Source organism: Argiope bruennichi, chromosome 1, assembly GCF_947563725.1.
Source record: "Argiope bruennichi chromosome 1, qqArgBrue1.1, whole genome shotgun sequence".
Lineage (NCBI taxonomy): Eukaryota > Metazoa > Arthropoda > Arachnida > Araneae > Araneidae > Argiope > Argiope bruennichi.
Window position 1 is genome coordinate 35,705,866 of NC_079151.1, and position 16,031 is coordinate 35,721,896.

A 16,031-nucleotide genomic window follows, 5' to 3' on the forward strand; every position below is an offset into this window, starting at 1 on the left:
TAGAAAGAAATTGTTTCAAAAATAACATTTAAGAAATATAACTTCGCTCAAAATGCACATGTTAAATTTCTTCTCTTGCATGGGCACGTAAATGTTTTGTTAAACTGATTCTTCTCCTGAAAGCTTTTCCACAAACTTTGCAGACATAAGGCTTTTCTTTTGTATGCATACGTAAATGTCTCCCGAAATTAGCTTTATCACTGAATTTATTGCCACAGACTTCACAAATATATGGTTTTTCTTCTTCATGAATGCGAAAATGTGTTCTTAAATTAGATAATTGAGAAAAAGGCATATTACAGACTTTACAGATATAAGGTTTTTCTCTTGTATGGATGCGTAAATGTTTTTTTAAACAACTTCCATGTGAAAATTTTTTGCTACAGAATTCACAAACATAAGGTTGTTCTTTTGTATGAATGCGTAAATGCTCCTTTAAACTAGATATACGAGCACATGCTTTATTACAAATATCGCAGACATAAGGTTTATCTTTTGTATGAATACTCAAATGGTGTCTTAATATAGTTCTTGTATTGAATGTTTTATTACAGACTTCACATACATAAGGTTTTTCTTTTGTATGAATGCGTGTGTGCACCTTTAAATTACTTCTTCTTTTGAATGCTTTACCACAAGTTTCACATACATGTGGTTTCAAGTTCGAATGACAAGATAAATGACTATTAAACGCTGTTCTATTACTACAGTTTAATCCACATATTTCGCACTGAAATGTTCCTTCTCTCTGAAGAACCGGTGAATGTTTCTTTTGTTCTTCTTCCATATTTAATTCTACTTCACATATATAGCGCAGTTTTCTCTGAAAAGAATAGATGATTGCTTATTCCTTGTACTTTTCTTTGTAAATATTTCGTCAAATTTTTCCGTAGCTGAAATTTTGCATCTCAGTGAAAAACTAAATACATTAATACTTTTCTTTTTAATATAATAAATTTCACCCTTCAGAATGAAATATCTATATCTCGGGATTTCATAACCATTCTTTAGATTTTGTTCTTCGACTAAATATAAAAATTTAGACATTAAATTGTATTCAATGACGATAATCCCAAATATTCAAAAGATAGTTCTATCTCTCAATTATTTTTTTTACCGCATTCCTTCTAAAAAGATTTCTATCAGCATTCTCTAAATGTTGAATATTTCAGTTCTTCATATTTCTTCTTTAATGATTATTAAAAACACAGCTTTGGATTTTGATGATATACAAAAGGCTCAAACAATTGCTTATTAAACAAAAAACCTTACTTGTAATGACTCGTAACCTTCTAAAAGTTGTAAAAAAGATGTCTTGTTGTTAATCTTAAAGGTAAACAGTGCAGGCTATAAAGGGATAAATTCCGTTATTCGAATCCGCTATTAATCAGAGGTTGTTTTTTAAAATTTCGGTGTCATATAATAATATCGGTTAAATGAGAAATTCCCTTCTTATAACCGCAGAAGTTGTCTCAGGTATTTTTGTATGAAGTCCCGAAGCATAGTAAGAGAAAAAAATTGTTTTAAATAATGATTTTATTGTGTCTTTGTGTATAATCTTTGCGAAGGTTGCATTAATATGAGTACAAGTTTGCACTGTCTCTATAGTTTTCATATATGCCTCGATCACAGACCTTATTTTCTTTTCCGCTTTTGCATCAAATTAGTAAAGAAATATACTTTTTGTTTTTTAACCTAATTAAAGTATTTCTAAATATGGTCTAAATCTCTATATAGTATCTGGCCCTATTTATCATATTTATATATAAACACATTCTTCTATGTATTACCAGAGCTGCGACGAATCGAGATTAGAAGTTTTAACAATAAGAATTTTAGACTATTCGATCTCCTGCCTAAAGGAAGATCAGGCTATACAATAGCTGCCCTGAGGAAGATCCATCTTTCAATGCACAGTTCTTCTTAGGGGCTATTGCTTATTCCCTAAAAGTGATGAAATCCTAATCTTTGTGATTCCGTAAGTGAGGATGTTTGAACGTTGATCATTATTCTGTTGTTGTTTAAAGTGAAAAATATTATACTGCTTGAATTTGTTAAAATGGAAGGTTGTATATAAATTTAGAATTCATATGTTTTCAGCATTAGATTTATTGTATCAAGCAATGCAAAATAAATTTTAATTATACTATTTTTTCTTACTAGAAATTAATTTCTTCGAATATTTTTGTAGAAATGAAAGTGGAAGCCAAAGCCTGTGATGTTTCATTATGTTGTAATTAACATTATAAAACAAAATCCCATTGCAATGATCGCTGCTTTGAAATTGTATTTAAAATGTGGATGATGAAAGCGACAGTCAAAATTCTAGAATAATTAACGATTTAAGAACTAATTGTTGATAATTACATTAAATTTTTTTTTCTATTTACCCAAAGAATTAAACTTATTATTCAAAATAATTTTAAAATTATCACATCATTACTAATTAAGTGATGGTTATTATATAATTTAAAGGTTTGAAATTAAAAATAGTGAAACTATTGGTAGTAGAATCGCCTCAAAATTCATTTTTGTCGGCACATTACAACTGAGTTGGGATTTGGAAAATAATTCAGCTTAATTTTGCAAAGATCTGATAAGGTACTTCAAGGTAAAATGATATCTGGTCTGAAATACTAGAGTTCTCTACCCCCTAACCTTTTATCGAAATAAAATTTCCATGTAAATTTTTTAAAAGTTTAGGTTTTGGAATTTTTATTATCTCTTTGCTTTAAATATATATTTATTCCAAATATAAGTTTAACTTTCAAAGTGATAATTCAAAAGGAACCAGGCTAGACATATGAAATTTAGCATTAGACTTTCGAAGCAAAATATTTCACCAGCACAATATTGGGATATAGCCAGTAGAAATGAACTATAACTGTCTGTCCCTCCATGCTCCCGCAAAGGTAATAAAAAATCAAACAGTCTTATACATTTAATCTGACTAGAAGCTATGTCACAAATGTGGCCCAAATCCATCAATGTGATAAATATCGATTGAGTTATATATTCGCGAAAAGACTGATGAAAAATCACGAGAAGTTTAGATATAATGATGATACTTTTGAAATTCAGCTATCAAAGTATCAATGTCTTGTTTTTGGACTTAATTTACCGTTGGGAATAGTGTTAATTTATATTAACTAACAAACACAAACAACAGGCTATACCGATGAGACATGCTGGTCTTGACGCCGAAATTTTAGAAACACCTTCCATTTTGAATTAATTATTAAAAAGAGATATTAGCGAATTACTCGAAAATCAAACCATATTCTTTGGACTTGAAAATCATGGAAAAAATACAAGAATATTTTTTTATCATAAAAACCATTTTATACAAATATTAAATAAGAAATTAAATTGAAATGAATTAATAGTTATTAAAAATCACAGTTTACTAAATATAATTTTTTTTAAAAAAATGAGATATATGTCTAGTTTCCTTTCGGAAGCATATTACTTTATATTTTTGCGCTGAAACATAAACGAGGATTAATTTTTAATAAGTAAACAAAAAAAAATCCGGAAAATTCGAAACAGGCGATAGCATTCATACGTGATGCTCTCAAGTCATATCAGAATTATATGAATTCTAAAATAAATAAGAAGGATGCAGAATAGAATAAAAAAGCTGTTTTATTTTAACAACAAAATAGATTAAAACAATTATGTGCCAAGGCTGGATAAGAAGGAATACGACAAAATAAGAAAGCATTCGTTATATTCTTTTCTACAACAGCAGATCAACTAAAACCTCAAATAAATGTGCCTGCTCTGTTAAATATTTCTTAAAATTCGAACAAGTAATAAGCATTTGGCTCATTTTAAATCAACTGCTAAATTGTGGAATTTTTAGATGCAAACACCATGCAGACGAAAATGTTTTATAGCATATTATAGTTTACCCTAGACTTTCAGTGAAATAAATTTTTAAAGAATTTATTTTTTCTGTCTGGGTCTTTTTTTATTTCCCAAGGATTTTCAACACCCGAAAGTTCTTTCACACAAATTCGGAGACAAAAATGGCAAATAAAAAAATAATACAAAACATTAGGTTACATTATATTTATCTCGACAATGTTTATTCGCTTTTCAACAAGAAAACATCTTTGCACAACAGGCGGAAAATGCTAACAAAGATTTTTTTCTGCTCACTTCTGTAGTTTAGTTTAATTGTAATAACGTCCCATTTTAAGGCAACACTAGGGCTATTTTGGGAAGGACCTCGTAAATTTTGAACCCAGTCAGATGAAGAGGACGGCACCTGAGTCTGGACCCCATCTCTCTCCAAACTTCCTCACCACACCAGCGGGAGGATATTTGCCCAAGATGAATTTAGCGTGCACCAGAACCGCTTACACGACGGTTCATCGGTGGAATGGGGCTTCGAATCCGGTTCCGTAGCCGAGACCTTACCACCACATGTCTGCGGCCAGCTCCGTTCTACCGCTTTTGAATCGCAATATTCGACCAAACGAATCGGATTTCTGTTCCATATAGAATTTAATTGCCCTTTTCGGCTGTTGATTAATTATGCTGTCAAATCAGCATAAGCTCAAACAATAGATTTCGTCTTTTATTTCGAAAAATAATAGTATGCAAGATTTTTGCGTACTACACAGTTTCTATCTAGAATCATCTATGATGTGGAGCACTTTATCAGTATGCATCGAACCCCTTTATATTACAAGAGAATAATTACATGTTTTAAGAATATTCAACTTTCACTTCGATTTCAAATACCATGAAATGGCTGCCATGGTTGTATAGAATATATTATGCTGCTCCGAGGACTTATTCCGGTCTTAACAGAAATGCTGAAGCCAAAAACGTCAATCTTTCAGCAGCGGTGATGCGACTGCTTGACATGAAAACTGTATAATGTTTCGCCCAATGTTTGTTTCATTTTCTCGAAACTACTACTTTTCGATGATTCTACCTCGTGAAGTTGTGGGATGTGAAAGGATGGGCCATTTCCGGAATTCTTCATCAGTCTTTGACCTTGATTTCAGCGCTATTAAATACTTTTTCGTTCGGATTTTTTTCTAGATGGATGTCCGTATCGAGTCGTTTCTGGCCGGACTATTTTATTGCAATTCAAAATTGCTTGTTTGCATGGTTGGTTTAAATTACAGAAAAGCTTTTAAGAGTTACACGAAGAATATTTTATACAAATCAATAAAGGTGATCTAGATTATCTACCATTGTTTTGTTTCTTTTTCGTTATTATATGCTTTCGGCTCTCTTCGTGTTTTCCCGACGAAATTGCAACAATTTTGAAATTCTTTTTTAGATGCTATAATTCCGAAATATATACTATTAAATATTAAGAGGAATACGAAATAGTTTTACAAAACAGACTGAAAGACCGTTTTTATCACAGGGATGCAATATCATATCGTAAAAATATTTAAAGTTCGCTATTGTTTTAAACATAGTTAAATAACCTCCACGATTCTATAAAACATATTTTCTTTCTCAGAACTCTTTTTCAGGTCCTAACAGAAACGGTGCAGCAGAGGTGATAACCTTACTTGCATATTTTAAATAATTGTCATCTACGCTGCTAATGTTACTCCTCTGTGCATCATCTACTGCTACTCCTAAAAATAAATTCCACACAAAAAAATTTAGTTTCTTATTATAAGCTTATAAACAGAATATACTGTAATTGATATTTTCAGATCAGAGATCCCTGAACACTAAATAAATATTTATTTAAAATCATGCCTTGAAAAGCGCTTATCCCAAAACGCAAAGTGCAAAATAGAAGAAATCTAGTGCGCAATAATCTGAGTCGAATTGTATTAAATTTTGGAGAAAATCATTTAAGCAGAAATATGTATCTATTCCATTCAGTGATTGCAACAAAAAAAATTAAACGAGACATGTGGATGAATTTACTGCATTGTTTTATTATTATATATGTATTAATTTTCGTAAATAATCGATTGACAAGTACACATTCTGTTGATCTCGAATCCTTATGCTCGGAGATTGAACTTTATTATTTTATTGAATTAAATCTGTGTAACTGCCTTTCGACTTTATTTATTATAGAATAGTCTGCTAATCTGTCTGCTTGAAATTATTTAGCAGGGTTCACACGGGGCCAAATATTGTCTGTGATGGAAGGTCAAGCCTACTTCAGTAAGTTCGTGTAACTGCAATGGGACAATGGCAAACAGTTGTTCAGATGAGACAACCATTTGAACCCTGCTTCAGTATCAAATTTTTGAACCATTCAGCCAATGGATGCAAAATTTATGATACGAAAAACGCATAATGTCTTTTTCAAAATTTATGCAAGATGCTTTGACCTCGCATATCATGGAAAAATGAATGGATTCATGCGTACTGAAATCAACAAAAATATTCTTGTCGGATTTTTATTAGCTATATACAAATATTTTTAAAAACTTTGAAATATATTTACTAATAAACTTAATACAAATTAAGTTTAAACATTAAAAAAAATTTGGTATGAGAATTACTTAAATTTACCTCTTGTTCTACTCTAACTTGAAAAAATTTAAGCAAGGATTTAATTCTTTTCTAAGCTTAGCAAAAACTTTCATTGGAATATTTGAACGCAGACATTGCATTCGTATACATACTTAATATTGTGAAAATATAGCAATATATCACTGCTAGAATGTATAAGACACACGCAGGATAGATTATAAAAACATTTATTTAAAACAAAATTTGGATTAAGATCATTATCACAATAAGAAGAGCTTTACAATCATGTATAACGTAGTAATGAATGTTATGGCATTGAAATGCAATCAATATTTACCCTATCTTAAAACAGTTGATGGAGGTAAATGTGAAAAAATCGAAGGTTTCCTTAAAATCCCGATGATGAAGATTGTATATATGAGATGATTTCAGCCTATATATAAGTCAGTAGTTGAATGGGATATACGTTGTCAAAGCAGATTTCGAATGTAATTATTATCTTTACACAGCATTTATTCCAAGAAGTTATCCAGATATAATATACTATTACCATCCATGAGGATTGCGGCATCCGAGAAAGACTGACTTCTGCAATTTCATCCAGTGGAGTTTCTAATGGAAATAGAGAAACTTAAAATGAATAAAAAATATTACAAAAACACAATGGACTTTTACATAGGAAAACACCACATTAAAAATACTCAATTACAGAACTTAATTAAAAATAAAATCCTCGAAATTCTCAATATTGATATTTTATCAATTATTTCTCTGGTACAATTATTAACGAAAATAAATATGAAAGCAAATCTACATATAGTCTTCTATTTGGATTTTTCTTGTGTTATTCCATGTTCTTGTTATTTAAGAATAATTTTTGGTTGACATGATAAAGAGTATAATATTTATCACATTACATGCATATAATTTTATATGATTATCCTCTTATGGGAAAAATGCCTACAAAATCACTTCAGATGAGGAATCACTTCAGCATTACAGCAATTTTTAAACGCTAATTATTATATTTGATTGCAAATGATTAATCTTCTTCAGAAATATCTCTAAATATGATAGAGAGTAGACGATAGCAATGCTTTGAAAAAGAGAGGTGCACGGTCTTATGTAATGAAGAAACATGCTGGCTAATCAACTAAACTCGCATTAAGAAGTGCCATTATGCAGTATTGATGTGATAAAATAATTTATCATTAATTTTCTAAAATTGTAAAAAAATCTATGATTATTGCAATTGTCACAGTTAAATCTTGCAACCACCAACCTTTTAGCAATCTCCCAAATTTTAGAACTTTTAGATCATTTCCTCGAAAAACTGAGATATGAATCATGAAATTGTCTGAGTGTACAAGAATACAAGCAAAAAAAAATTTTTAGAGCAATTGCATTAAATCGGCAGCCTTAACATCATCTTAAATTCTAACTTGTATTTGTGACATCAATTGAAACTTTTTTATCTAAGAATGTGTTTGTGTGATTCAATTTTCGTAAATATGTAAGAAAAAAGTTATTGATATTAGCGTTCGAAATAAAATGATCAGAATGGATTATAAATGTTTTGTTCATACCAATAAATAATGGCTATCATATATGTATCAATATTAATTGAGAAATAGAAATGAGTTGCTTTTTTTTAAAATTTCAGTCAATTGTCAAAATTTTGGGTACCTAATCTTATAAAATTTTCGGGGGAGTTTTTAGAAAGAGAATCCATAGCAATCTCATGCATCCTATGCTTATTTTCCAGATACACGCAGCATCTTCTTTTCTAAAGAGGTTTCATGATTCTAAATTAAAGTCTTTTACGAAAGAAATCAACATTAACCAGAAAGGATTGATAACAATTTTAAGCGCGCATAATAATTTTGCAAAATCTGGAAATACCCTACAGATTCAAGAGTTTCTCTCAACCACCATGTGATAAGAACTCATGTTCGAGCCTCTTGTCTAAATCCATAAAATTAAGTGTAAAGAACATAGAAAAAATCAATCAAAAATTATTTTAAAAGGCTAAGTTAAAAAAATGCTAAATTGTGTTCAATAATAATTAATACATCTATGCTGAAAAAATTTTCATCAAATTAATAACTAATTGCATTAAATATTTACTAGGCTGTACGATTTTGAGTAAAATTGCCCTCAATATAAAGCATCAAACTATTATTGTTATGCAGCATCTAATTTCCAATTACAAATTTGAACATACTCATTTAGTACAAGATATCTCGAACAAATAACCGAATATATAAATATTAGAAATTAATTAAACGTCAAATAATTAAACTAAATCAATAAATTGATGCCCACACAGTCTAAGAAACATATTTTCATAATTCATATATTATTTAAAATTAATTAATGTTAGTATCCATCATTTGGAAATGAATCTAAATAGCTTAAATAACTTTATCACATAAATAACAATAATTGCAATCTGAATGGTAAAACATTACCTGTTCTGCACTGGACTTTCGACTCACAATTTGTATCCTCTGATTCGAAACTGACGCAGCCTGTGCTTTATAATGTCCAGTTCTCATTGATCATGTTTACTTTGTGCTTAAGAATCGCGCTTATTCATCATTTTCCCATTTTCTTTTTTAAAAGCAATCTCTTTGCGGGTTGCTACAATATAATGAATTCCAGGTAATGATAAGTTAAATAATGTTTTAAAATAACTGATGTATTGAAATAAAATTCATGCAAAAAAGCTTCACAGGTTAAATTTCTTTTTCTGCATGAGTGCGTGAATGTCTACTTAAATTGTTTCTTTTTCATGAATGCTTTTTCACAAACGTCACAGACATAAAACTTTTCTTTTTTTATGCGTACCTAAATGTCTTCTGAAATTAGATTTATCGATGAATTTATTACCACAGATTTCACAAACATAAGGTTGTTCTTTCGTATGAATGCGCAAATGTGTTCTTAAGTTAGATAATTGTGAGAAAGGCTTTTCACAGACTTCACAGACATAAGGCTTTTCCTTCAAATGAACACGTAAATGTTTCGTTAAAGTGCCTCTTTGGGTGAACGCTTTACTACAAACTTCACAAACATAAGGTTGTTCTTTCGTATGAATGCGCAAATGTGTTCTTAAGTTAGATAATTGTGAGAAGGGCTTTTCACAGACTTCACAGACATAAGGCTTTTCCTTCGAATGAACACGTAAATGTTTCGCTAAATTGCCTCTTTCGGTGAATGCTTTACTACAAACTTCACAAACATAAGGTTGTTCTTTCGTATGAATGCGCAAATGTGTTCTTAAGTTAGATAAATGTGAGAAAAGCTTTTTACAGACTTCACAGACATAAGGCTTTTCCTTCGAATGAACACGTAAATGTTTCGCTAAATTACCTCTTTCGGTGAATGCTTTACTACAAACTTCACAAACATAAGGTTGTTCTTTCGTATGAATGCGCAAATGTGTTCTTAAGTTAGATAAATGTGAGAAAAGCTTTTTACAGACTTCACAGACATAAGGCTTTTCCTTCGAATGAACACGTAAATGTTTCGCTAAAGTGACTCTTTGGGAGAACGCTTTACTACAAACTTCACAAACATAAGGTTGTTCTTTCGTATGAATGCGCAAATGTGTTCTTAAGTTAGATAATTGTGAGAAAGGCTTTTCACAGACTTCACAGACATAAGGCTTTTCCTTCGAATGAACACGTAAATGTTTCGCTAAAGCGCCTCTTTGGGTGAACGCTTTACGACAAACTTCACAAACATACGGTTTTTCTCTTGTGTGGATACTTAAATGGAATTTTAATGAATTTCTTTGCGAAAACTGTTTGACGCAGTATTCAAAAACGTAAGGTTGTTCTTTTGTATGAATGCGTAAATGTACCTTTAAATTAGACATACTAGCGAATTCTTGATTACAGACTGCACAGACATAAGGTTTCTCTTTTGTATGGATATGGTAGTGTTGCGTTAATGTATTTCTGCTCTTGAACGCTTTACTACAGACTTCACATACATAAGGCTTTTCTTTCATATGAACGCTTGTATGCATTTTTAAATGACTTCTTCGTTTGAACGCTTTTCCACAAGTTTCGCATACGTGTGGTTTTAAATATGAATGACAAGATAAATGCCTATTTAAAGCTTTTGCATTACTGCAGTTTAATCCACATAATTCAAACTGAAATTTTCCTTCTTTCAGAGAAACCGGCGAATGTTTCTTTAGTTCTTTCTCCATATTTAATTCTACTCCACACACATGCAATACGTAAATTTTTCCTGATATGACCAGATGATACCTAAATACTCGTACTTTCCAATGAAAATATTTCGTCAAATGTTTTCGAATCGTAAATTTTTCATCTCAGTGAAAAACCGAATGCTTTATTATGTCATTTTTATATATTGCATTATATTCTTCAGATTGAAATATCTATATCTCGTGATTTGAAAAACTTCGGTCTATCCAGTCATTAGAAATTGTTCTTTGGCTAAATATAAAAAAATCATTTAATTGAATTCAATGACGATAATCCTAATTATTCAAAAATAGTCCTATCGCTCAATTATTTTTTTTACTGCATTCCTTCTAAAAATATTTCAATCAGTATTATCTAAATTTTAAATAGTTTAGTTCTCCATACGTCTTTTTTATGATTATTAAAAACACAGCTTTTGATTTTTAAGATTAAAAAGAGTTTGGAATATTTACTTATTTAAAAAACCCTTACTTGTAACGACTCCTAACTTTTTCAAACTTGTAGAATTTATGTTTTGACCTGTTATTAATCTTCAATGTAAACGCTGCGGGATATAATGGAACAAATTCTGTTATTCCAATTCGCTATCAAGCAGACCTTCTATGTGAAAATTTACGTTTCATATAATAATATCAGTTAACTGAGAACTTTTCTTCTTGTAACCGCAGAAATTCTTTGAGCAATTATTGTATGCAATTTCCGAAGCATAATAAGAGAAAAAATTTGTTTTGAATAATGATTTCATGTCGTCTCTCGGTATAATCTTTGCGAAGGTCGGGTTAATGGTAATTTTTACTGTGTCTATGGTTTTCACACATCTTTCGATCATAGACCTTATTTTATTTTAAGTCTTTGTATCAAATTAGTTTAGAACATCGTCTGTTATGTACTGGTTGTCCATTTTGTAGGATTCTAGCACTTAATATCTATACCGTTAGATAGATAGAATTACATATTCAGTCAGAAAAGTGTTCTGTAAGAAGTAAAGAATTATATTTTTTGTTTTAGGCTTAATTAAAGTATTCTTAAAGATGGCCCAAATATCTATACAGTGCGAGTTATAGAAGCTTTAAATATAACAATTTTAGAATATTCGATCTTCTGCCTTGAGGAAGAACCATATTTCAATACCCAGTTCTCTTGTCGGGCTATCGCTTATATCCTAAAAATAATGAAATTCTAAGTATTATGATTATATCGCTGCGGTGTTTTGAAAGATGAATATTTTTTTGCTGCAGTTTAAGATGAAAAACATTATATTGATTAAATTTGCTAAAATCGGGATATGGCATAAAAATTTAGAATTCATAAGTTTTGAAAATCAGATTTATTGTATCAAATAAGATTAAATACGTTTCATTTAACTGTTTTTCGTACTAGAAATGAATGGTTTCGCTTATTTTTTTGTAGAAACAAATGATAGGGCTAGTGCTTGTGATGTTTCAATATATTGTAACTAGTTTCATAAAACACAATCCCTTTGCAATAATCGCCCATTCGAAATCGTATTTAAAATGAAGACAATCAAAATTCTAGATGATTAATTAGTGTTTTAATAACTAAATAATAATAATTACATGAGAAATTTTTTATATTTTTCAAAAGAATGAAACCTATTTGCTGAAAAAAAGTAAAAATTATCCCATCATTACTAATTAAGTGATGATTACTAATATAACCGAAATTTTTGAAATTTAGAAATGGTGAAACTATTCATAATAGAATCCCATCAAAATTCACTTATATCAGCACGTTACAACAGAGCTAGAATTTGGAAAATAAAACAGCTTAATATTCGCAAAGAAAGCAAAAACAACTGTACACCAGTATAAAGATATACCAGGTTCCAAATACTTGATTTCCCTTTCCCACCACCACCACCCCACTTAATAAGAAAAAAAATTCCAGGTTAATTATTACATACTTAATCTATGGAATTTATATCATCTCCGTGCTTAAAACTAATTTGGGTTTAAAATATGACATATTTGATAAAACAAATACAAAATATAACATAATAAAGCCTTATTTGGGTTATATTTATCAAAAGAATTAAACTTTTTTCAAAATAATTTTTTAACTATCACATCATTTCTATTTATGAGATTATTACTAATATGATCGAAATGTTTGACAATGATTTCAAAATGTTTCATAACTTAAGAATGTTGAAACTATTGCTAATAGAAAGGCAGCAAATTTCGTATACGTCAGCGCTTTCTAACTGAGTTGCAGATTTCGAAAATATTATAGGTTTAATTTCCTAGTGAAATAAAAAGAGCGAAACTTCAGAGTAAACTCATATCTGGCCAGAAATATTCGATTTCTCATATCACTCCCCCCTCCCTTAATCAGAACAAACATTCCAGGTTAATTATTAAAAATTTAGGCTTCGGAATTTTTATAATCTCCATACTTCTTCAAACCTTTTCGAGTTCAAACTTTACGTTTGACTTTGAAACGGATTAATTAAAAGAAAACCGAGCTAGAAGAGTGAAATTTAGTATTAGACATTTGTACCGAAATTTCACCTCAGCACAATGTTGGGCATATCCAGTCAAAACGAATTATAACTGTCTGTTCACCCGTGCGCACGTGAGCGTGATAACTTAAAAAAATCAAACAGACTTATGGATTAATTTGGCGTTTCATACATAAAAGATGTGTATGAATTTTCGGAACAAATCCATCAATGAGATGATCTATTCCTTTGTGTACAGAGAATAAACTTACTCAAAAATGGCATAAATTTACCGTTAGATAGATAGAATTAATACCGTTAGATACCGTTAGATAGATAGAATTAATCAGAAAACTGTTCTATAAGAAGTAAAGAATTATATTTTTTGTTTTAGGCTTAATTAAAGTATTCGTAAAGATGGCCCAAATATCTATACAGTGCGAGTTATAGAAGCTTTAAATATAACAATTTTAGAATATTCGATCTTCTGCCTTGAGGAAGAACCATATTTCAATACCCAGTTCTATTGTCGGGCTATCGCTTATATCCTAAAAATAATGAAATTCTAAGTATTATGATTATATCGCTGCGGAGTTTTGAAAGATGAATATTTTTTTGCTGCAGTTTAAGGTGAAAAACATTATATTGATTGAATTTGCTAAAATAGGGAGATTGTATAAAAATTTAGAATTCATAAGTTTTGAGAATCAGATTTATTGTATCAAATAAGATGAAATACCTTTCATTTAACTGTTTTTCGTACTAAAAATGAATGGTTTCGCGTATTTTTTTGTAGAAACAAATGATGGGGCTAGTGCTTGTGATGTTTCAATATATTGTAACTAGTTTCATAAAACACAATCCCTTTGCAATAATCGCCCATTCGAAATCGTATTTAAAATGAAGACAATCAAAATTCTAGATGATTAATTAGTGTTTTAATAACTAAATAATAATAATTACATGAGAAATTTTTTATATTTTTCAAAAGAATAAAACCTATTTGCTGTAAAAATGTAAAAATTATCTCATCATTACTAATTAAGTGATGATTACTAATATAACCGAAATGTTTGAAATTTAGAAATGGCGAAACTATTCATAATAGAATCCCATCAAAATTCACTTATATCAGCACGTTACAACTGAGCTAGAATTTGGAAAATAATACAGCTTAATATTCGCAAAGAAAGCAAAAACAACTGCACACCAGTGTAAAGATATATGAGGTTCCAAATACTTGATTTCTCGTCCCACCACCACCACCACTTAATAAGAAAAAAAAATCCAGGTTAATTATTAAATATTTAAGCTACGGAATTTTTATCATCTCCGTGCTTAAAACTAATTTGGATTTAAAATATGACATATTTGATAAAACAAATACAAAATATAACGTAATAAAGACTTATTTGGGTTATATTTATCAAAAGAATTAAACTTTTTTCAAAATCATTTTTTAACTATCACATCATTTCTATTTATGAGATTATTACTAATATAATCGAAATGTTTGACAAAGATTTCAAAATGTTTGATAAGATTGTTGAAACTATTGCTAATAGAAAGGCAGAAAATTTCGTATACGTCAGCGCTTTCCAACTGAGTTGCAGATTTTGAAAATATTATAGGTTTAATTTCCTAGTGAAATAAAAACAGCAAAACTCCAAAGTACAGTCATATCTGGTCAGAAATATTCGATTTCTCATATCTCCCCCCTCCCCTAATCATAACAAACATTCCAGGTTAATTATTAAAAATTTAGGCTTCGAAATTTTTATCATCTTCATACTTCTTCAAACATTTTCGAGTTCAAACTTTACGTTTGAATTTCAAAGGGAGTAATTAAAAGGGAACAGAGCTAGATGAGTGAAATTTATTATTAGACATTTGTACCGAAATTTCACCCCAGCACAATGTTGGGCATATCCAGTCAAAACGAATTATAACTGTCTGTTCAACCGTGCGCACGGGAGCGTGATAACTCCAAAAAAATCAAACAGACTTATGGATTAATATGGCGTTTCATACATAAAAGATGGGTAGGAAATTTCGGACTGAATCCGCCTATTAGATGATCTATTCCTTTGTGTACAGAGAATAAACTTACTCAAAAATGGCATAAATTTGATGATGTATTTTAAAGCGACACAAAATGTGAATGGTTCACTATGAGTTTAATGTATCGCTGATATTTTATAGGAGAGCAAAAACAAAAGCAACATCAAGACAAATGAGACAGGTTATGTAGCTTTGACACAGAAATTTTAGAAGTGCCTAACATTATTTATACTATTATTAGAAACGGACATTCGCAGCTCATTCGAAACTCATGCATGGTACTGAATCGAATATCATCCAAAAATCCCTTATTATATATGAAAAAAAAATAAAAATTATTGACGTGATAAATACCATTAGAAGTAACTAGTACATAAAGAATATAATGAAATATTCACTGATAATAACTAAACTAAATTTAATGCTTAAAATATTCATTATAAATCTAGATTAATTTCTAGAATTGTATTATTAAGTATTTTAGAGCGGAAACTTAAAAAAGGGTTTTATTTTTTTATTAGCTAAAACTCATGTTCGAGAAAAAGAAATTGAAAACTGAATTTATATACGCTAAGCTTAAAGAATATCTGAATCATGTCAGAGCTAAAATAAATAAGAAACATACAGAATAGAATAAAAAGTATTTTATTAAAACAACAATGTAGATTAAAAAAATTACTCGCCAAAGCTCGATAACAAGCAATTTTAAGAAAATTAAAAAGAAATAACACTAAACAGTAGGTTAAACTATATTTAACCCGACAGTGTTTATTCGTTTCTCAACATCGTTC

General features: G+C 29.8%; 1 protein-coding gene across 1 annotated transcript; it reads right to left on the reverse strand.

Moving 5' to 3' along the window:
- Positions 1-5,487: 5,487 nt before the first annotated feature.
- Positions 5,488-10,357, reverse strand: LOC129972355 (zinc finger protein 569-like). The gene is made up of 2 exons (XM_056086474.1): positions 9,367-10,357; positions 5,488-5,612 (listed from the first exon to the last, which is right to left on the reverse strand). Exons 1-2 carry the CDS (start codon positions 10,355-10,357, stop codon positions 5,488-5,490), a joined length of 1,116 nt encoding a protein of 371 aa, XP_055942449.1.
- Positions 10,358-16,031: the final 5,674 nt, after the last annotated feature.